Here is a 24,277-nt window from a genome sequence, read left to right on the forward strand (position 1 = left end):
ACAGAACAAGCTTCAGTGTAGTTTTTTCCCACACAGAGTAAGCATTAGTTTGCAGGACAGAGTGATTAGCTTTCCTTAAAGCAAGTGGCAGAATAGCGTGAGTAAGGACTTCAGCATCTGCCCACAGTTTGCAATATTCCCTAAATAAATATTGATAAACAAGGACTACTAATTTCATTTACAATGCCAGTCTGTGGTTGGTACAACTCTGAAGGTTGTGCACAGCAAATGGTTGTGGCACCACTAATGTGGTCCCTAATTTAAAGAGGGCACTGCAGAGTTCCCAATGTTCTTCAGCACTCTAAATGTGTAGCTAATAACTGACAGCATAAACAACTTACTTATGCATGATTTGTGCTCATTCTAGCTTAGACATCAATGCTCCCTCTCAAGTAAACTGAACAGAACGGTAATGTCCCTTCTGAAATGTCAGCTTGCTGGGGATGTGGAGCTAGTGATAAACGTTGCAGATTTTCTTAAATCAGAACTTCTCTGAGTTTATTGCTTCATTTCATTGAATTTTCCTTTCTCCTCTCTTTTCTCAAACACAGCTCTTGTAAACGAAACAGTTCAGTCTCGAGCACACCATGTACCATTTTCAAAATTCATTGGCACAGCACAAACGTAACTGAAAGCAGAAGCAACTCATTTTTTTAGGAAGCAATTCCCCTTATAGTCTATATTGCTTATTACTCACTCTCCTGTTTGTTATCAGGTGTTGCATGGCAGGTGGTTTAGAGGAAAAAAAAGGTGAAAGTACATAAAAAATATCTTGGCCACATCCTCCAGGGATATACATTGTCATCGTACCATTTGCAGGCTCTGGAGACAGGCTTTACCAAATAAAAGTGCTCTTTTTTTTCTAATATGATCCTGCTGCACAGACTAGAGATTTATTTCTTCCGTATAGGACTATGCCCTTGATTAACCTCATTCGTGGTATCTATTTCAGTGAAAGAGCTAATACCAACACTGACTTCAAAGTGTTGCTAAGTGTGGTATCTGCCCGTTCATGTATCATTTGCTTCTCTCAAGCCATTTTCTGTCAGCAGAGAGTAAGCAAGATGTATGCTCTGGGTGAATCCCACATCATCATTAGCAGAAAATTACGCCAAACTGCTGTAAAGTAATTATGCAGTTACGAGGTGAGCTGGGGGGAAGACAGTGATTAAATACTTTCCTCAGAGTCAGCCCACATTGCATAATGTTTTGTTCAGAGGCTTTCAATCTATTTTCAAGTTACTAGCCAGTGCCATAGGCTGAACAGAACTTTCGTTCAGGCCTTGAGAAGTATGCTCAGATAAGCTTGGCCCTTTTTCATCTCAAATGAATTTTATTTCGATATCATATAGTACAATATAGGATAACAGTAAATCTTACTGGATAGCTAGAGGTTACTCTTGCATTGCTAAGCTGTTCTCACTGAAATCTTTCACAGGTTCTTGCAGAGGTGCTGCGGTTACAACGATCCATTGTGGTTGCACCGAGATGTGGCTATCTGTCACAGAAAGGATGTGAAAAGTGTGAAGGTTTAGAAATTATGGGATCTGAATTACCTCAATAAAACTGCCTGAGTGAGAGACCTTGGAGCAACGACAGAGGAAGCAATAGCAACACTGTACTCTGTATGTTCCCTTCAACACTGGCAAACTTCATCTTTGACATTCCTGTGAGAAATACTTACATGTTGTGAATGGTAATTTTGAAGCACTGAGATATTATCACTCATAACTAACTTTATTAATCCTTTTCCAGAATGGAGCAGCACACCTCTCAGATCCAGAGAAGATGCAGTCCTTGTCCAGAGGGACTTACCAGCAGGACATCAAAGATAACTGTGACAGATGAAACCATGTGAGGCAAATGATCAGTGGGTTCCATAGTTTTATTTTGCATTTAGCTTTCCTTTTCCCTGCCTCCCCTAGCCTCAAGCTTCCCCTGCTCAGCTTTCTCCCTTTACTCCATTGCTTCCTTCCCATTCCTCCCCTTCTGCTCAGTGTTCCCAAGAGCCAGTGCTGAGTCAAGTGGATAGCCAAAGGTGCTCAATACAGACAAAATGCTGAAGGATTGTATGCTGGGAAACAAACCAGTACCCTTCAGGATGTCCTTTAGGATGGTCTTTTAGCAGATTTTACTCTATTTAAGCCTATTCCTGTTGGTGAGGAGTCTAATGGAATAATCCTAATAAGTAAATGAGTTTTCTAATATTGACCCTAAACATGACACTGAAAACAGGATGCTTAATGATCAAATACTGCCTTCAGTGATGTGGGTAGCTGTTTGGTAACTGCAAATATTGTATTTTCCTTCAACACACTTCCATTTTCTGTGTACAGTTACCCATATACACAACTCCCCTTTTCTGAGGCCCAGTTCTTCTGAAAACAGGCAGAATGTTTTCACCAATGTAAATGGGAATGGGATCAGGGTACAGATAGCACTGTTTGTATGCACAACTGACTTCAAAGTAATCCACCCATGCAGTGTAGAGTCTGGCACTATTTGATGTCCTCTACTCCCAGCCAGATAGGAAACACAGGTCTGACTGGTCTCTGCTGACTTAGCACTGCCTACATGTTGTCATCTGGGTCAGGTGCACCAAACCCAGGAGCTGGTGTTTCACATACTGAATCCCTACAAAAGCTATCCTGCAGTCACATGAGGGTTCATCTGACCCCATGTTGGCCATGCCTTGGAAATCTACTCTAGTTTTATTGTTAAAAAATGTAAGGAAGGTTTTTTCAAAGAGTTGTGAAAGACTGTCTACAAGGGCACATAGTGACAGGACAAGGGAGAAAAACTGAGAGTAGGTTTAGATTAGATATTAGGAAAAAAATCTTTACTGTGAAGGTGATGAGGTACCAGAACAGGTTTCCAGAGAAGCTGTGATTGTCCCACCCCTGAAAGCATTCAAGGCTAGACTGGACAGAGCTCTGAGCAACCTGGTCTAGTGGGAGGTGTCCCTGTCCACAGCAGGGGGGTTGGAATTAGATGATCTTTAACGTCCCTTCCAACGCAGGCCCTTCTTTGATTCTGTGATTTAATGAGAGCTGGGCTGCTAAACACAGACTGCACCTTTGGAAAATCTGCTCTTTTTCACAACTTTTAATTTCTACAAATTTTAGAGTTTTAGAAGTTTTTATTTCCAGGTCATATATTCTGTTACTTTGTTAAGTGAAAAACACTTCTAGTACCAGATGTTTCTTAGCCTCAAAGCTACATATGTCCCACATGCTTTTTGACCTGGTCTTACAGAGGCTGTGAAAGCTCACTTTTTTGTTTCTCAATAAATGAAAACTTTCATGCACTGATCATTGTTCCATCCAAAGGCACACCACATATCAGCAAACAAAAGTAATTTTACAGAGAAACTTTTGCATATGGCTTGAAAGAAAACCCATCAAGAATTGACAATGATAGATGATCTCCCCAGCGACATTCAGGAATAATGCAGTTTCACATTTACATCAGGGACAAAAAGCAACAGACATATTTAAATAATCATTAAAAATTAAATGCCTGACACACAGCAGGTTTCAACCCTGTTCTGTCACACATCTGGAAATCTTTTCTGGATATTATCTGAGGCCTTCTCATTTGTGTTGTTCATGAACAAAAGCTTTGTAATGGAGGTTCAAGTGTATGTATTATCAGCACAAGGTTCTCTCCAGGGAAATTAAGTGAAAGGATGTTTTTCTTGTCTTCATGTTTGACATTCAGGAGTAGTGACGAGATAAGGTAGGCACAGGAGTCTCTCAGAAAACAACCAGATAGCAATCGCAGCATTTCATAAGGATGTGAACCGTTCATCATCTGCTGGAAAGACACCATTAATGTGGCCTGCTTTTAAATCCAGCACTTCACAAGGCAGCCCATTTTCTAATGTTACTGTCACTTCAACTTTCTCTTCTAAATTTTCTCTCTCTGTTGACTCTTTATTCTTTCTAAAAACAAGAAAGAAAAAATCATCTTATTCTGTTGACCCGCATCACTCATCACGATTCCACAGACAGAAAACTGCATGTTTAGTCAGAAGTTTGTGGTAGCTTAAAGGCATAATCTTATGTACATCTTTGCTGTTGTAAATACACCATGGAAGATGGGAGGCCCAGATTGGAAGCCCTGGTTTAGTGGTTTGACCTCAGGATTGGGAAAGAGAAAACACAAAGTAAACATGTTGTAAGTATGTCTTAAATATTATTTCACCTTCTTATTCTGTAAAGTGACTGGAGGGTGCAGAAGGAAAAGCTGGTGCAAAACAAAAATCAAAAAAATCCCTAAATCTGTTTTTATTTTACATCAGGAAGGAATGGACTAAATATCTAATCTGACCCTGTAATATATGTCATAGATCTCACCTCATGATGTGTACAAATTAAAGCATACATTTTAGAAACAGATCAGCTTCAGACTAACTATAGTCTCCAAATGTGTAGGCTTGGGTGCCCTCACACTCCAGGATTATCTTCTCCAGAAGTTAGGCACTCTTAATGCTGCAAATCTTTTTTTTCTTCAAACTTCATTAACATCCACATTCCTACCCAATATTTTATATTTTCATTTTCTAGATCAAACAATTGCACAGCTTTCACTTTTTCAGGCTTCACTTCTCCCAGAAAACATATTAAAATAGTTGCTGAATAAAATTATCTAAATTAAAAAAAATCTAAACCAGAAAATATAAAAATACAACCATAAGAAGATGTAATAGAGAAATATCAGTCAATATGTCACAACATTCCTTTAATTCCAGATTTATTTTGACCTTGAGAACTACTAGTTCATAGTTGAAAAACCTGATGTACTTTTCAGCCTGCGGCATCAGCGGTTTCAGAGGATAAGAAACTCAAAGGTCAGCTGCACTGCTTCTTCCTATCCCACAGCATGTACTGTAACAATCTGACTCAGGACAATCATAAAAATCTGACTCAGTGTAACTGCTAATAACAGTGATATTAACAATAATAAAATTTTATTGGCCTTTGGAAGATTCTTGGTATTACAGACTTGCTAAAATAAACCTGGGGTGTAGTAGCGGAAACCTCTGACCTCTGGCTGCTGTATCTGCTCTTACACTGATAAAAGGAATGTTCTTGAATACAAAACTGTGGGGACAGAACATAAAAGTTCCTAAAAAGCAGGTTCAAAAGAAATGAGAGGAGTAGAAGATGTGTGGAACTCATTGCCAGAGGAATTAAGAGAAGCAAAAAATTTCTATGAATCCAAGAGGAGACTCAGCAAGAAGTTAAGGGAAGAGAAAACATTGTAGGTAACTCAATACATGAAGACCAAATCCAGCTCAGGAAGGCCCGCAGCTGCTGGAAAACTAATAGAGGGAAAGACTGTGTGCTTACTCTTTTTTCACTCTTCCCAAGGCAAATGTTTATGGCCTCTGCTGCAGATGGGATTTTGTGGGGGTAGGTGTAGCCTTCAGGCTAGTTCAGGATAGACAGCAGAGGATGGTCCTGCCCTGGGCATGTGGCAATTCTATTACTGGAGAGGGAGGTGTCCTATCGCTGCAATGGTAGGAGAACAAACACAAGGCTGGGAGACAGTGTGTCTGATCCAGCCCACTGGAGAGACAAGGGCTACAGTCACGTGGAGCTCTTCAATCTGCAGGAAGCTGCACCTGCAATTTTACATGTTGGCAGTGATGCACAGTGAAGACCTAATTAAGTTCAAGAAATGACACGTGAGTTTAACTCAATATCCTTTACAGGCCAACCATGCTTCCCTGCTACCCTGAGCATAAACAGCCTGAAGCACCTACTTTTGAGCTTATCTGAACTGAGGTATTTAACTGCTACTTTAAAGGCCTTTAAAGATAAAATGCCAGATTTATGAGAAGTCACTACCATCCTTGGGGCCAGCTGTCCAACACAGATCACCAGGCAACAGAGTTCCCATTACGTAAGCTCTGGTTGGGTTTCCAAGAAAACTAATTACTGGACATGCTCAAGTCTTTGACAACCTGATCACTTACTTCAGTGTCTGAAAAAGAGATCAGCACTTCTGAAATTCTTTTCTCCCTGTCTGGCTCTTTTTCTCAGGAAACCAAATCACCCAGACCATCCTTTTTTACCACTCCAGTCTTTGCAACAGTAGATGGAAGAAATACGTGCTCACCCTCTCTCTCATTCCACCGTCCCTGCTTGCAGATGTCATTGATGTGAAAGGAGGGTTAGAGTTCAGCCACAGACAAATCTGCTCTGAGGAAAGGTTATATATACAGGTAGAGTAGGGAAACAGAGGGAGAAGTGAAAAGAAGCGTAACAACTAAAAGGACAAGAGCATGAGACAGAGAGGGTGCCAAGTGACCTCAGGCAGGCAGCAACAAGCCTGGTGATATGCCATGTAATTTACAGCACACTGAGGGGAAGTGCTCAAATTCTGCTGAGTTATTTTGAAAACACAGGGAGGAAACTTTGTCTTTCAGCATGATATGAAGCAGAAATTATTATTTTAGCTAGAAAAATCATAGCTGTTTAGCATAGTTTATTGATATTACACTTATTTGAAATGTTCAAAGAATCCCTTTAAGTCAGGCACTATAAGGACACACAGAGCCATGACATGACACAGAGGGCAGGTATAGGCTTCAGGTTCATTATTCTCTGTTTCTTCAGAAGAGGTTTCCTATGTTCAAGGCATGAAATAACTCAGTCCATACAACATGGTTGTGACAGGGCTAAAACTATCCATATACTCCAAGTCCCTGCCCAGACTCTTTCCCCAACAGCATCTTTCATCTATTCTTTTTTGAATTTTGGGGCTTTTTGAAAATGGAAGGAGATTTTGGAAGTTCATGCAACTCCTGTGAATGCAATACATAACTGAAGGGATTCTGGCTACACTGCTAAAGGTTGTCTATGAGAAGCGCTTAACCTTCACAATAAGTGTTGTTTTTCTGAGGTCTTTTAACGTTCTTCAAGGTAATATGGAGGCAGAAAGCAAAAGTCTCTGCAACACACAACTTTTCGTATATTAATCCTTTGTTCTTATATATTTGAGGATGCAATCTATCATACACTCAATGATTTTAACATTATCTAGTTGTCATCAGAAATTTACCTTTTCAGTTCTTCTGCTGTTCCTGTAAGAATCTATTGCTGAAACATAATTTTATGTTAACCTAACCTCTGTGGCAGCCAAAAGCATGGCAGAAGTTGAACTTCCCAACTCAGCTGAGAAATTTCTATTCCTTATGCCCCACTCAGAGCCAACAGATGGCAGGATCAAAACTCCACCTACTCTGTGTTGCTCCAACATGCTCACACTAAGGAAGCATGAATAGCCTTCTCTTTTTCACCAGTGCCACCACAGGGCAGAAACTGAGAGGAAAAGAGATTCTCACTCTCCTACCCAGACAGCAAATACCTAAACTCATGGGGAGATCTGCCCATGAACCTGTGAAGGGCTGGGTGCTTCGGATTCAGCAGGTCTTGAATGGTAAGTGAGACCCACTGACTGTTCCGTTGAGCAGGCCCTCTTTGGCCATACATTAATCATTATTGTGTTCTCTACTGGGTCTTCTCAAGCTGCAGCAGCAAAAATTTTTTTAGGCCTGCCAGCTTTTGGCACTACTGCCCTGGAAGGAGCTCAGTCACTGCCAGCCCTCTCCCTCCTGGTAACTACGTGGGTAGACTGTGAGAGGAGGCTCCCTGTGGCACAACAGACCTTTGGAAGAATCACATCAAATGTCTCTGTAAAGCTCATCTCTAGTTAGGTGGCCTCCAGGATCATATTCTGACACTCCCCATTTCCTCATTACATCCCAGCATTACTAAGGCATCTATACTTCACAGTTAAAAATTTTAACCCCTTTCCTCAGAAAAGGACTGTGTTGTCTTTACCTAGGAAGGGAAGGGGGCACAGCTACAATTTCTCTGAGGCTGCTCTGAAACACAAAACCAGCTCAGCTGACCTAACTAGCCAATATTCCATTAAAATAGAAGAAAGGCTAAGCCGCTTACTTCTTGTGTTTCTGAATCCCTGAAACAATGAGGAAAACAATCCCAGCCACAATGAGACAAAGAACAACACCAAATACAATAAGCCAGACAGGCGTAGAGGGTTCAACGGGAGGTGATAAGGTTGAGGTTATCTTCAGGAACTGCAGTGTTTTGTCACTCAGTAGAAAGGCACTGTTGATTCTGTTCCGGTTCATCCTTCATTTAAAAAAAAAAAAAAAGACTATCACAACTCTTTATAAAGATATTGGATAAGTTAAAGACACAGAAGAAAATAAAAGAATTTTTCATTAATGTGCTGCAAGTCTGGCAGGACTGAATTTGGTCCAGCATGATGAGTTAAAGGCTGTGGATGTTGTCTGCCTTTAGTGGGGGTTGGCCACTTCTACCAGGCAACTAGCAATAGGACAAGAGGACACAGCCTCAAGCTGTACCAGGGGAGGTTCACGGTGAATAACAGGAAGAATTTCTTCACTGGAAGGGTGGTTAAGCACTGGAATGGGCTGCCCAGGGAGGTGGTGGAGTCACCGTCCCCGGAGGTGTTTAAAAAATGACCGGACGTGGCACTGAGTTCCATGGTCTAGTTGATAAGGTGGTGATCAGTCAAAGGTTGAACTTGATGATCTTGGAGGTCTTTTCCAACCAGACTGATTCTGTGATTCTATGATTTCATGATTCTGTGATGTTGATAGGATTACACAGACCTTCACTTTAACATAACCTTGTCAGTAATCCATAAACACCCACCCACTTCCAACATTTTGAACACCAGATTGTCATATGTATTTATCTGAAAAACTGGGAAATACAGATGATATCTGAAGTACAGAATTATTATTTATTTCTGGTTTGGACCATGTGCTGAAGACATAGCAGGCTGCAATTGGTAAGGTTGTCTCCCTTGTCTTGCTCATGCAGCATTCAAGATTAGAATGGGAGTGGCAGATATACCCTGCAATGCTCAGGGGATTTACTTATAGTGCCCCTTGGTCTCTCAAACTGAACCATCCTGCATGTTATGGGCCAGTACATCTGCCCCTGCTGCTGTAGACTTTCTTAGATCCATGAGGGACAGGATACAGCTTGGTCCAAAAGAATCCACTCCTATTGTCAACATGTCCTTCTTCTCTGCAGGATGCAGCTAAAGGGATTTGTATTTTGCACATTTTTCCCATTATGAGAAACTGTAAGTCTGAGAAATACACTTTTTCACGAGTAGTACAATTGCTACCCTGTAATGGGATATCTTCATGCATTTTCACTACCTGTAATCATTTGCAGGTATTTCTGGATCTGAATCTAAGCAGCCTTAAGAGACTTCAGCAGAATCTTCCATTAGCTGTTTCGAAATATTAAAGATTTTTGCGAAAATGTGTTAACACGTATTGGTCTTGAGAAATTCTTTTTGATTTCAGTTGTATGAATCAAGGCAGCTCTTTTTTGTATAAAATTAAATTTATTTACCATACAGAAAGTATTTCCTAAGAAAAGATGTATGGGAAATACAGGTAAGATTTTTCAAAGTTCTTTTCCTGGAAATCATAATGTTTGGCTGTCCCTTAGACAGGAAGTTCTTAGCCTTAATGGAAAGCCAACATTCCTGGAGAGGACTGAAAGCCATGGCATGTTATAAGACTCATTATACGGTAAGCTGTGTGTCATTTAGAAAAGATTTCCATCCTTACTGATATGAAAGGGTCATTGTGAACAGATGAAATAAGCATTGTTCACCCTCATCTAATGGCTGGAGTTTCAGAATTATATACACATGCAGGCAACTACAAGTGCATTTCATGTTTGTATATGCATCACTATATCTTGTGTATATTTATGTAAGATCTTGACTCTCATAAAGAGCTCTGAAATGGTTTACCATTCTCTTTATTCTTACTTTGTAGAGAATATCATACAAAAAAATTCTGGTTCATGGCTAGTGTTGTTAAGAGCTACTATAGTATGAAGAATTAGAGTAAAGGTTTAGTGTGGAAGCCTGCAATCAGAAGCAATTGAACAAAAAGTATTTTAGTTTTATAGACCATTTTATTTCTTGTTTCTAAATTAGATAGGAATTAAAACTTTTCATAAATAGCATATTGTTTATCAAGTGACAGACAACAGTTAAAAAAACAAACAATAATAGCATCCAATTTCTGTGCCAAAGAGGGCACATAAAAGACTTAAATAAATCAGCTTATGCTACTGAATGTATCAAAGAATAACAGAAATGCAAAAACCCTGCATTCCAGCACTCTTACAGAGAGCTTCAGTGAATAAATAATCTGCTTTCTCCACTAATGCTATGAAGCTATTGTTTGGTGTCTCTGTAGGAAATAGTTTAATCTGCTCATAAGCTTAAATTAATCTTTCCAAAAGAAGGCATACTCATTCATCAGGAATTAGGCATTACACCTCCACAGAGATAACATGAATTTTCAAGACAGAGCACAGAATGCCTTAAAACAAAGAGGTCCATTTTCCACCCTGTGCTTGAGAAACGTACATGAGTTATGCTGCTTGTGGGACTCATCCCTATAAACCCCTTGTGAAGGTTTGGTGGACAACTGAAGTCAGACTACCTACTTTTTCTTCTCCCTCATCAGTTCCACATTCTTGCTTTTATTTGCTATAGAGTGTGATTTTTAGTAGAAATCAAACTGATTTGCACCACACAGTACTTTGTACAAGCAATGCTCAGCTATGATATTGACTGGCATTCCAGATTGTTTAAGCCAGGCTGGGACACAGCCAGCTCTGCTAGGAGTTCACACGAGCTCTTCTCATGTGAAAGCTCAACTTCTAAATTAAATCAGTTGAACTGTTAGTGAGAAGCACTGAAAGGGAGCCTACAGTCATTAGTCCAGGTATAGATGTGCATGTAGCATGAAGTGAAAGTTAAATTACATTAATTCCACCCAGAAAGTGTGTAATTCCATCATCTGAGGGAGAAGGCTCTCTTGCTGGGAAATGTAGCAGTTGGATGAGAGCACTGTATATGCCACACACCGAAGGGTAAATCACAGGTAGGGCTCTGAAAAGGGGCTAAATTTCTTCTGAGCCCTCCAGCATTAACAGAGACTCTTTCCAAAGTTATAATCCCAAGGCTCACATGCTCTGCGTTCTGTGGGACTGTTAAAAATTCTCTGATCTTACATTCATGAAAGAGTACTGACCCCTTGGTGCTTTAACTACTTGGATTAATTCATCCTTAAAGAAGAGGTGTGCTCATTCATATAAGGCCTAGAGAGAGAAAGCATCCTCAGTAAGCAAGGAAGAAAAGGTTGCAGAAGCAGTGATTGTACCTGATGGCTGCCTCTACCACACTTCCAGGAACAGTTGTCACATTTTTGGAAGAATCTGTGACCACAAACCAAAATGACACCCGATCTGTCACATTGCAGAGCAGCACATTGGAAATTCTGCAGGTATTTAAAAAAAAAAAAAAAAATCATTAAAGACGCATGAAAGGAATTACTGAAATATTTTAGATTTTCTTAAAATATTGCTCTCATCTAAGCCCCCTTGGAAATCTCATTTTTAAAAAAGTTAACAGTTAATGCTCAAGAAAGAAATATCACTCACAGCATTTCCCATTTCCCAATATGACAAAAAAAATTAAGCTTATTAAGACCAAACGAGTATTCAAATAGATTTTTGAATCTATTACAAACTTGTATGGTCTTGGACATACATTTAGTGTAATCAAATGGAAAAATACATATTTGAATATTAATCATCAGGGCTGTGACAAAGACCATATAATGAGGTAAATGTATTGGTGGACTAGAAATATTGGTTTTGACAGCAAATACCTGAGCAACCAGGCATTGGAAATTCCCTACATGATTGTCAAGTGAGTGCAGTACTTCTACAAGATACATTTTGTTGGAAGGAAGATTAGTGGAATTGATGATGGGTTTTTCAACATCTTTGTTCACAGAGCCAGGCAGAGTGGAGGGAACAAGCTAAATTTAGCCATTCTACTGGCCTATGCCTTTTATCTTATGCTGCAAAAAATTATGCATATTATATAATTTAAAGGAAGATTGCTCAGCTTTATGTGAAGTTATTAGTGGAAGGGCACAGGCACTGAGCTTCTCATGGCATACAACGGTGTGCGAAACGCCTTTTTTCAGATTCTTACAAACGGGGTTTCCGACGCTAACACTAGTAAGCGGCGGAACTATCAGAAAATCCTCCTGGAATGCCATCACCACGAGTATTTAAGCTCAGGAAGCGAAGGCTCAGACGCGCCCGGGTCACGGCCGTGCCTGAGGGCCGCCACTGACCCCGCCCGGCCCCGCGCCCTGCTGGGCAGCGCCACCTGCCGGACAGCGCCGGCACCGCCCCCGCCCGGCGGCGGGAACGGGGAGCGGGCGTGAGGGATGGATGTGGCTTGGGCTGGGAGGGATCCTGGAGGTCATCTAGTTCCAACCCCTCTGCGTGCACAGGGAAACCCTTCACTAAACCAGATTGCTCAAAGCCGCATCCAGCCCGGCCGTGAACACTTCCAGGGACAGGGCATGCACGATTTCTCTTGGACTACATGATGCTGTATCTCACCATCATCACTGTAAAAAATTAGTAATATCTAATCTAAATCTACCCCTTTACAGTTTATAACTGTTACCCCTTGTCCTGTCACTACAGACCTTAGTAAAAAGTCCCTCAATCTCTTTCCTGTAGGCTCCCTTCAGGTACTGAAAGCCCAAGGTTACCCCATGGCTTTCTCTTCTCCAGGCTGAACAAAATACTCTCAGCTTTTCCTCATAGGAGAGGTGCTCCATCCCACTAATCATCTTGTTGGCCCTACTCTGGACTCACTCGAACAGGTCGATGTCTCTCCTGTGTTCAGGACCCCACAGCTGGATGCAGTACTCAAGGTGGGGTGTCACCAGAGCAGAGCAGAGGTGCAGAATTCCCTCCCTCAACTTGCTGGTCGCACCTCTTTTGATGCAGCCCAGGATATGGTTGGCCTTCTGAGCTGCAAGTGCATATTCCAGAGAGATATGCAATAAAATGGAAAGCAGTGATTTTGCAGAGCTGAAATATTCACTTTTACCTCTCTGGAACTATATCAATTTGGCAAATACAAAGAATTTTTACGGATAAAAGAGGAAAGCCATCCTCTGGAATTTGAAAAGAGTGAGTTTGCTAGCAACAGTCAGAAGATAAAAGCAGATTTATTCTTCACAAAACAAAAGCAAAGCACAAAATATACAGGAGGGGAGGGGAAAAGCGCTTACTTTTGGCTGGTGGCTGGCAAACTTTTGTTGACTTCACAGAATATCTAAAACTGTATCTACAGAGGAAATTTACAATCAGGGGAATTTAAAACAGTAGGACCCAAAACTTTATGCCATAGTTCCTAAAGCTGCAGTTACTGTGGCACAATCAAATACTGGGCCGGGTGGAAAATTTGGGGGTGTGTTGCCCTACAGACGTTCTTGAAATGGCACCAGTAAGGCAAGTTTGATCCCCAAAGAGAAAGATAAATTTGGTAGAGAAGGATTGGCAGAACGCCCTGTCTTTCTCACTCTCTTTCAGAGACTCTTCAGCCTGGGGTCTTTCCTCAGTGCCAAGGCTTTCAGAATGAGACAGGGCAGTCAGTCACCAGAGGGGTAGCATATCTCTCTCTCTAGAACAAACAGCACTGAATCAATTGGGCAGCAGGAATTGCACTAGGATACGTAAATTTTGCTGCCTTTCTGCTCCCTGTTGTGTCTAAAATCCTTGCTCAATTACAAGCATCCAAAACCTGGCTTCACTGCCGCCACTTTTTCATCAGTGGAATCTGAATGCTTCCAGGCCCCAAAAAGAATAATACAGCTCACAAGAAATTCAAAGGGGATTGAGTAAACAGCAAAACAGACTGATTCAACAAGAACCAATGTGGCAACGTCTGTGCAGCAGGTGCACCTTTTTTTTTCTCCTGCAGTATTTGCTTGCAGGTCTGATTCACAACACACAGAAGCATTGCAACTGTGCAGTCACACTGTACAGATCTGAGAAACATGGCTTCTTCATGTACTAATTCACTGCATTTGTAAACATATATGTAGACATCTTTTTTTTCCTTAGCAGTTGACAGACTTTTTACATGGAGATTACGGGAGACTGTTATCATCAAAATGACAAGATCCTGGTTTGGTCTTACGGCACCATGGCGAAAGTCCAAAATTGCATTTCCTTTAATATACGTGAGTGAACACCAGTGAGTAGAGTAGAGGAAATCCTGGCAGTTCCTTGCACTAAAACACCACCATTGTTCCTTATGGAGATTTAAAGGAATGTTTAGGGGTAAGAAAGAGCTACTAAAGAGCCAAAGGGAGCCAGGTGCCTACAGTGGCCATTAGCTCATGAAAGAACCACAGTCCTATGGCTTGAGTGCCTACCTCCAGCTCTCTCAAAAGCATCACAGCTCTTCCAACCCAGGGCTGTGCAGCTACTTCTGCAGACGAATGTTATTTTCTTCCCTTTCATGAGCAGCAGCCACAGGATCACCTTGATGTAACAGTTTTAACTCTAGCAGCTTATTTTGTTGTTATAAATGGTCACAATATTTTTAGTATCAAAAATAGATGGTTTTAGGAAGATGGATAATGTTGATGAATTTTTTTCTGGTCACTTTGGAAGAAAACTGCAGGCTTTTTTAATCTATAAATGAGAGGAAGATGTACCAAAAGTAGATTCTGTTACTTGAATGAAAGCAAAGGCCATTACATTCTTTCTACTCTAAAGATTAACTAGTCTCACACCCAAAAGAGATGCATATTATTTCAAATGCGTCACAGATTAGAGAAACACAGACTACAGACAATAATTTTTTAACACTGAGAGATCAAAGGTTGGCTGACGTAGTTCATGACTATATGTATTAAGAATCAATTGAAAGCCCATACGTAAAAGGAAATAAAGGGGGTTTAATTCTCCACTGAAAAAGAAGTATTTATTTGATCTGTATTAATAGTTTCTGAGTTATTTGATGGATCGTGTCTTTCTTCTGTTTCACACAAACTTGAAAATTTGACAAGCCTTTCAAACATTAAACACTGCTCCGTGATTTATTAAATTTCAGTTTAGAAATTAACTTTAGAGAACTCGAGGTGTAACATGCCATTCTGTCCATTCTGCATTGGGTCACTCAGTGGTTACACAAGGGCAACAGCATCAACTGCTGTTTGTGGCAATACATTCAAATGTTTGTCATCACCAGTTGGCTTTTATCCAGCTTCAGAAGCCTCATAAAATATCAAATACCTTTGAATATCAAAAACTATGGGACAGACTGCAACAATGGTTATCCTGATCCACCAGACAAATTATTTTGGGGCCTGATCCAGCTTGCTGAAGTTAATGGCAGTTGGTCTCATGTGGGATATAGTCATGGCTGTGAGTTACTTGAGGGCTGTGGGTGTGTTAGAAATTAAGGGGATATTAAAGAGGAAGTTTGTCACATCCTGGCTATGGCCATGTGCATAATGTATATCCTGGAAGAACCAGTATTTAGTTATGTAAAATAATGGTGAATTTTTCAAAATCTTCAATTAACCAGATGCAAAATTTGGGTAAGTTTAAATGCTACCAGAATGTAGTCACAGGCAATTTGTTCTTTTATGACAGAATAATTGGTCACTGGTCTTTTACGGCTCCTGAAGAAAATATGTTGGCATTTGCCTGCAAAAGCTCCTGCAGTGAAATGCAATTTATTTGCCAGTAGTGTAATGTAATTTATTTGCCACAAGCTCCTGCTTCTGCCTCCCTCTTCACCACACTGCAAGCCCCTGCCGCTATCCTCACCAGCTATGCCAGGGTGCCATTCCTGTGCACAGCATGCTGCTGTATCCTGATTTCCCCCCCACCTCCATGCCCACTGCAGAGGGGATGGAGAGGGACTGCACTCCTGCCTTCCAGCTGTCAGCCACACGGGTGGGGAAAGGGGTGTGTTGTTTCCAGCACATCTAACAGGATGGAGGCTTTCACAGCCTTCCTGCTCCCATGTAACAGGCAGATTATTTGAGGTGTATTGGGAGGTTCATCTGGCCTCTCTGTCCCTGAACTGGGGCTCTGAGGTCCCTTGGGATTTGGGAAAGATCTGTGAATAGGATACTCCTCAATCTGTTGCCTAGATTGTACCAGATCTCAGAGCTGCACAACTGCCCTTCAGTTGACATGCTGTCTATACTGCTGACTGTAAAGGCATCTCTAAGTCCTAGATGAGTTATCAGTTATACCTCCAAGGTACACCTCAACAAGTTATACTCCATGAGGAAGTCAATGCCATCTTAAAAAGAGCTAAAGATTCCCAAAGCTGGCTTCTTCTGAACTGAAGACTTACTGACTTCTTTTCCAAACGACTTAGTAGCAGGAAATTATTTATGTGTGCAAGACCACCTCCAAACTGGAGTAACACTGACTCATCATATTTGTCCATATTAAAAACTGTCTGGGTGGAAAATTGAATTAAGTGAGTATTCTATGATTTTCCAGAGTGAGTACAGATAACTGCCATTAAAAATTTAACTCCTTTCATACTGGCTTGATTTTTTTCCCATTCCTGCACCAACCCTTCTAGTATTATTTGAGTCTACAGAGAACCACGGTGCTTGAAGAAGAATAAGATCACTGGCTTCTGACACAGGTTTTTTGCTTTGTGAAAGTACCATGACTTTGAAAGAAGAGAATAATTTAAAAAAAGGACCCAGGACTAAAGTAAGTATACAAAAGCAAATCTTTATGGATCAGATGCTGGATGAAAACACTGCTAATTTGAAAACCTGAGAAAAAGCCCTACAGAATAATTTGTAATTAGCTTGTATCTTGAACTAATTTTTTAAAGTGTTAATTTAATTGGTTTAGTAGCACACTTGGCTGTTTTTGTTAAGCTTGGTGGAATGGCTCTCTTGCTCAAAGGAGACCACTTCTGAGGAATTAAAATGAAACAGCAAGGAATCAAATATTCCTGTTACATGGAGGGGGAAATCCCCTTCCATTTAACAGAAGTGCAGCAGCCACAATAATCATCATGTGACTAAAGTTAACTAATATCTTTGCAAATGTGCAGCATGTTTCATCTGATGCAATGACAGCCTGAAGGAGTTTTATTTTTAAGTAAATTGAGAACCTTATCCTCATTAGCCTACCAGAACCCCACGTCTTTTGTTTCAGACTGAAAAACGATGAAAAACACTAATGGAAATGCACTTACAAGGTTTTTCATTTAAGAAAGATAAGAACACACTGAAAATACACCTAGCTAAATGGTCCGTCTAATCTGGTATCTAATTTCATAGAGTAGCAAGGATCAGAAGCCTGAGAAGAATATTCAATACTTCAGGGTAGATTTAATCCCAAAATCAATTAAAGGCTGATTTATATCTGAACTGCAACATCTGAAACTTCTTGATGCCAGGTAACTCAACCGCTGTGATCCTGGGGATAGAAACACCCGGCAGAGCACAGTACTGGCAGAGCTGTCCACCTTCTGGGTCTCTGAGTCAGCTCATCTTCAGCATCCTACTGAAGCTGAGCTCTAAGATAGCGTGCACCAAAGCTGCTTAGTCAAAGATCTGCACTGTCTCTCTTCACCTTCCAACATGTCCCTTCGCCTCCTCTAAGTACGGTCTCCAGAAGGTGTCAAATTTTACTGCCAGGTTCTTCTTAAAGTGAATAGGCACCATCCCACTGAGATCCACAGCTGTGGCATTTCACATCAACTGGGATACTGGTTCAAAGATTGAACATTGCTTAAGACAGAGAAAGTGTGATGTTTAACATATATCGGGGTGTCAAAGAAATATACTGGAACAGTCTGCTTTTAGAATCTCTATAATGATTTCTACAGTTCAGCACAGCAGAGAACAGTCACTACATGCAGCATTGTTCATATGCAAAAGGCAAATCTGAATAGATGCTTACTGAGTTGTGCTCTTGCTGGAATATCTTCTCATTGCAAAAGCCACCATTGCTTTGAAGAGGTACTCTTCATTAGCATCCCAGGCATACTGTAAAGCAAGATGGAAAATAATTAGTTTCAGCACCAGTGCTGGCAGTACAGAGAGGCAAAAGAGTCATTGAACTTGAAATGCTGTATCGATCAAGAAAGTTAATAAATTCTCTGGTTGTGCTAAGAAAATAAATGCTCATTATTTAGTATGCACAAAGGACTTTTTCTAGGAGAAAAAAAAAGCACAACATAAACTGTAATATAAATAATATAAACTGTAAAGAATGTTTCCAAAAACTGAATTAATCAAATGTTTCTGGAAGCTGACCAAACCAGAGATGTAAAGTTTCTTGTACCAAAGACTAGGTATATTACTAGAATTCTCCCCACACAGCTGCACCCATGGCCTAGCCTCTTTTGCTGGATAAACTCAGTTAAAGTAGAAGGCTTAAATCCACTCTCAAGGACTATTTGGCTCTGCCTAAGAATAAGTTAAAAAAACCCTAGTGTTGAAGGTAGTCTCTGGGAGTTGGACATCAGGACACCAGGATTTACAATGAGATTGCTGCACGCGGTCCTTGTAACAAGAGGACTCAAGTACATTACAAATTGCTACATTGTATATGAGACAAAAGAAAGAAAATAGCACCCTTACTACTTCAATAAGTAAAATACAGGCTCCAAAAACTGGTCTCTGTTGTCTTGATGAAAAATCACGCTTCCATAATTTAAGTCTTTTTAGACAGCTTCACTGGGTTCCCCTGGGCTTTCACTCATATGCAATTCTAATGACCTGTAAGAACTGCATCTATTACATTTTTATAACAGGAGCCATGACTGAGGGATACTGATTGAATTCCCCCTTTCACCTTTCAGCAGATTACAAAGATTATTAGTTCCTTGGAATTATATTAATGCAGGTTAGAAACAGCTTTCTTCAGTCAATCAGAACACAAATCTAATCTTTAATTTTCAGCATTAAAAAGTCTGATCTGTAATCGTCCAAACCAAAACCAAATGGTGTGGATACTTAACTCTGTTGACATCATGAACCTACTTTTTTTATGGTCCTTTATTACATTTTCAAAAAACAACAGTGTACTTTAAAAAGCAGTAAACAGCATTGCCAAATCTTAATTCTGGTTTTTAAATTCTGATTTTGGATGCATGGACCTGCAATCTCTCCACAGAAAAAAAAGGAATCCAACTTTCAGGTATCAGCAGCCCTCATTTTACACTGTCAAACTGTGGACTGGGAACCTAGGCAGGGCCATCATTTAAATGGCAGAAAGTCATACCGATGATGTTTATCACCTTTAGACAAAGGAAGAGTTGTGAAATGGGCTCTCTGAGATGTGGTAAGACAGGGGCAACAAAGCTGAGGCAAGAGACAGCTTGAGCAGCACTAAAATCCAGCTGCAGTGCTGAGAACCTGGGTTCTGTCTCACCCCTCTTGTCTTGTGAATGGAGCTGTGATCATACTGTGATAATGCATGCCAGCCTGGGAACTTCAACTGAAAAAAAAAACAGAAACTCTTTGGAAAAAAATTATAAAAGCCTGTACTTTGATCCCACTGCTCTGAAGAAAACGTGACAGTAATGAGAGCAACTATTACTAAAAGAAAAAGAGATCATTTAATAGAGGAATTAATACAGATGGGAGCCATAAAACTATTTATCATCATTTTAAAGACATCTGTATTTAAACCATGACGCACAATTTGCAGCACTAAAAGGGAAGATCTTTTTTTCTGCATGTGGCACTATTGACTGAATCCCTACATGCCATCTGCAGTCTTTGAGAACAAGTCCAAAAGGACAAAAACAAATCATTTGTTACCCAGTGGATTAAAACAGCTGTAGAGATAATTTAATCAGTTGTCTTGAAAATGGATAATGATGAAGCACACTTCATTTCATGCTTACATGGACACAAATGCAATGCAGCACTACCAAGTACATGTACTTGATATGTTTATGTTTAGTGCAATGCATATATACATGCACAATTTGTCACAATCTAGTATTCCGTTTTCATGGATAATGTGTTTGCCTAGGACTTCTTCAAGTCAGAGTAACAAACAGGGCATCTCAGAACAAGGAAAATAATTTGCAGTGAGGAATTCAACCCCTAGCTGAAAGAGTAAGCACTTGAAAAAAAGACAGAATAAACAGAAAGCTGCAAGAAATGGGGGAAGGAGACTGGCAGAGAAAGCTCAGAAGAAATCAGGGGTCTGCCTGAGTGAGGAGAAGATGCTGCAGACAACCTTCTGGGCAGACGGGCAAGAAGCCCCAGGTAAATGGAAATTAGACAGGAAGTAAAGGAGATGGAGATGGCTGTGGGCTCCATATGAACAAGAACTTCTATACATGACTGCATGAAGGAATATGCACAGAGGAGGCAAAATAATGAAAAGTAAGGCAAGAGCATCTTAAGCTAACAAACTGTATGAACTCAGGATAAGTGGGTATGAATTGCCAGAAACAAGTCTCTAATCAGTAGCTTTCTCCAGTCAGAGAGGTGCAAAGAAATCTAGAATTATTTGTGTTGGAAGGGACCCCAAAGATCATCTAGTTCCAATTCCCCTGCCATGGCCAGGGACACCTTCCACTACACCTGATTCGTTCTAATAAGGGGCTTTATATCCTCCAAGTGCAAAGGCCTGGACTGCAGCTGATGACTGAGGATGTTCCTATGCAGTGCAGCTACTGCTGCACACTTTCTGCTGATACACAGGAAATATTAAATATCACTTGCAACCACACGCTATAAACATAACTGTTATCAATGAAACATTACATGATGGTACCAGAACTATTAATGTTTACCATCGTCATTGCTCTACGAAGGAACCAATGCAAAGACCTTGGCTCAGTTGCACTTGCCATCCTTTATACATTAAGAAGGAGCAGAATTAGACATAGCTGACTGTGAAAGCCAGTTAAGTGCCTGTTACTGAAAGAGGAAGATGATGAGGTAATGGGTGAAAGACAATGAGTGTAGATTGTTGATGGGGTGAAACGCTATAGTAGTGCTTTGAGGAAGACAAAATTTGAGTAGAATGAGATTATAAGATTGCTCTGAGCAACCTGATCTGATTTCAGTGCTGACCTGGCTTTGAGCAACAGAGGACTAGGGACCCTTTAAGATCCCTTCCCTCCTGAATGGTTCTGTGTTTTAACTAGACAGCCATTCAGACTGCAGTGTGGCTACAGACACATGGACATACGAACACACTTCTAGGTCCCATCTGGTAGCAAGACACAAGGTGTATGTCAGCCTTTCTCCTCTTCATCCCCTACGCTAGAAACAGCCTGAATACATGAGCCAAGAGGGAAGTGCACCTTCTACTTCACCTGGCTGTGGCCTTCGAGGTGCCAGCTCTTCAACTCTTACAGTTAAAATGAGTGGTGACACCAAGGTACACAGACTTCTCAGTACACATCACTTCTTCTCACTCCCTAGTTGCATCTGTCCCTTTTGACTTAATTCTCCACCCCTCTGCTGACTCCATGAGTAGGAAGCAACTAGTCACTAGTGGCTAATCCAGAAGCCACTCATAAAGTTAAAACCATCCTCAGAGAGACTCATAAATCACTTTACATTTAGGCCTAGAGGCACCATGTTTCCTCTCATCGATCAGCAAACAATGCTCTGTCAAGTACACCCATCATTTGCAAATAAAATTATAATAACTGAACACTTACTGCATTTGAGCTGCTCTTTCCAGCTCCATTGTGATAACACCTAAATAAATACACTAAATGGAACTCCCTGCCTCAAAGTACAGCCTACCTAGTGAACAAATTAAAAAATTGTTCTGTTTTCATCAGCCTCACACAAAGCGGATGGAGTGCACTAAACCATGTGAAAAGCTGCACTAACTGATTTCCTATGCCTCTGAATGTACATTGGAGCTATCCTGCCAGTCCTGGAGCAAAATTCCCACAGTATCAGGGCTTTCTGTTATTGCATAGCTTGAAGTAACTTGGAAAAAGTAACTTGGAAGCTGGGCATGTCCTACTGTGACAGTATTACACTTTTCTTTGCTAAAATAAATAAATAAATAAATAACATTAAAAAAAGTAAGGTGTCCCAAATTCCAAAATGAATTTCAGTTTCATAGTAGTTTCAGTTTTCACTTTCAGTCATTCACAGAGAAGTTTGCAACGGCTGTGAAAAGGAACTGCTACTACCTGTGCACTTAATAAACTGTTCATTATTTCTGGGTGATCTTGTATGGCATCATACGACTTTCAACTAGTTGGTGTTCTAAAATGCTGTTCTTGATTGTCCCATTCTTACCACTTTCACACACTTTGTGAAACTCTGTTATATGAAATAAATGACTCTCCACAAAAAAAATAGACTCCTCAGTTATTGCTTTTTTTCTTGCAATATAAAGGGCCTTTAAAGGTAATGATTTGATTTGTTTCATACCCTTTTTGAAAAAAAAATTTAAAAATGACAAATGATCAAACAAACTCCCCTTATTTTACTAGAGCTAGAGAAGTAAAAAGCACTAAAAAAGGGCATTACTGGGAACTGCAATTTTCATTCTTTGCTACTCTGTTGAACCAAGATTAAAATATTAGCAGTTATCTTTAAAAGGAGCTTCAATAATTTTTTGACATATTTTCAGCCATAGTATTATACTATTTTTAATAATTTTTTAAACAAACCAGTCTTGTATTACTGTTTAATTGAACTCTCTCCAACTAAGAGAACTGATTTCAATACAAATTTCCAGACATTTAATTTAGCAGGTATCTTGAATAAATCTTTGCTATTTGTCTGGTTTATAAAGTTATCAGTGAAACTTAGGTCCCTGCTAATGTTACTTTAAATTACCTGATACTTCAGGGTAATTTTAGAACAGCTTCTATAGTCATAGGGAGTTTCTCATATCACCAATCTCTTATAACATGTAACCTACTGCTTTTTGTTTCCCAGGGCTCATAACATAATCAGACACCACACTTCCAGTGGAGATGACTGTCCAAGACATTTCATATCTGATTTTATGCTGAGCCTGTTAACATGCTGCAGATTTGTCCTAAGTATTCAAAACTACCAGCAAAGTACTGAGATCTGACATATTAAACAGTGCCTTAGATCAGGAAGGATCATTCTGTTAACTAATGTCTCAATCTCTTACATATATCTCCTAGTACTCACACCAGTACTTCTGCATTAAGCCCAAAGATCTGAATTAAGCCAAAGCAGTTCAGTCCTCATGAGACAAGCCTGTGCACCACAGGCAGGGAAGAAAGGCCACTATCCAAAGCCCTCCATTAGTAGGGAATTGATGAGACATGCTTGAATGATCTCTACAGTTAATGCTTGTCTGAGAGCCTGATATAAAGTCCCATTTCATAAAGACCTAAAAATCTTTTCCTGCTTCTCTTCCCAGACATGCTTGACTTTACAAGTAGCACTCTCAAGCAGAAGTGCTTTTCCCAAAATACAGACTTGCATTTATGCAGCACCTCTCATGCATAAAGTGTAACATTCCTACTGCTTTTCCAGAGGAAAAAAAAATCTTTGACAGAAAATTATCTTTATGAACAGGTGAGCTTTATACTTCTCTTAAAGGATGACATTTTAAGGAATGGGCTAGTCAAATGTCAAGAAATGGATCCCTGGATCATGATTTCAGCAAGCTATTACAATTAACACTGTAAAACAATTTGCTTGTGTTGCCTCCAGAAATTTTACAGTATATATTACTTCTATTTTGGCAGATATTCAGTTAGGAAGAATATGTGAAGATGCTTTACTTACTGCATTGTCCCCCAAAGCTGTTTTGATGCTAATCCGTACTTTGAAAGCATTCTGTGCATCTGACACAAAGAGAAAAAAGCAAACATATATTGATAGTCAGCAAAAATAGGATTTTAAATAATTTACTTCCCTAATTATTTCATGAATGGCAGCTTCTAAATGTGTCTTAACAGATCATCTGTATAAGAGAACAGAAGTTACTAGCACGAAAAAAGCCCTACAGAGATTTACCATGACCTCTTTAAGTGAGATCAACTTCCATACTTAATTTGCAAACTCCTAAAAGAAGTGAATGCTCAGCATTTCAATCCTCAAATTGAAGACTACAGTTAAAACAAAAATCTGAGAAGCTGGCAGCTTTGTAGTCATAAAGTGATACCTACTTTACTTGGGGAACGACGGGAATCAGCTCCAAATCTTACCTGGTTTGCAGAGCTCAGCATGAGCAATAGCAACTACAGAGAGTATAAGCAGCAAAGCCCGTAACATTCCGTCAGCATGGAAAGGTTGAGGCAAAAAGAAGTCGAGTCTCCCCTGTAAAGCACTCTTAAACTTTCTGTGACCCAGGATTAAAGCATC

General features: G+C 40.1%; 1 protein-coding gene across 1 annotated transcript; it reads right to left on the bottom strand.

Moving 5' to 3' along the window:
- Positions 1-3,090: 3,090 nt before the first annotated feature.
- Positions 3,091-24,277, bottom strand: CLTRN (collectrin, amino acid transport regulator). Its single transcript, XM_064646676.1, has 6 exons — positions 24,121-24,277; positions 23,699-23,757; positions 17,886-17,971; positions 11,270-11,386; positions 7,974-8,168; positions 3,091-3,944 (listed from the first exon to the last, which is right to left on the bottom strand). Exons 1-6 carry the CDS (start codon positions 24,185-24,187, stop codon positions 3,788-3,790), a joined length of 681 nt encoding a protein of 226 aa, XP_064502746.1. The 5' UTR covers positions 24,188-24,277; the 3' UTR covers positions 3,091-3,787.

Source organism: Pseudopipra pipra, chromosome 2, assembly GCF_036250125.1.
Source record: "Pseudopipra pipra isolate bDixPip1 chromosome 2, bDixPip1.hap1, whole genome shotgun sequence".
Classification (NCBI taxonomy): Eukaryota; Metazoa; Chordata; class Aves; order Passeriformes; family Pipridae; genus Pseudopipra; species Pseudopipra pipra.

Excerpts from the sequence above, each read along its gene's own strand:
- CLTRN (XM_064646676.1), bottom strand. The coding sequence starts at position 24,187 with ATGTTACGGGCTTTGCTGCTTATACTCTCTGTAGTTGCTATTGCTCAT. Across the intron at positions 17,972-23,698 it reads CAGCTTTGGGGGACAATGCA|TATGCCTGGGATGCTAATGA; the intron begins GTAAGTAAAGCA and ends CTTGCTTTACAG. Across the intron at positions 8,169-11,269 it reads GTGGTAGAGGCAGCCATCAG|GATGAACCGGAACAGAATCA; the intron begins GTACAATCACTG and ends TTTTAAATGAAG.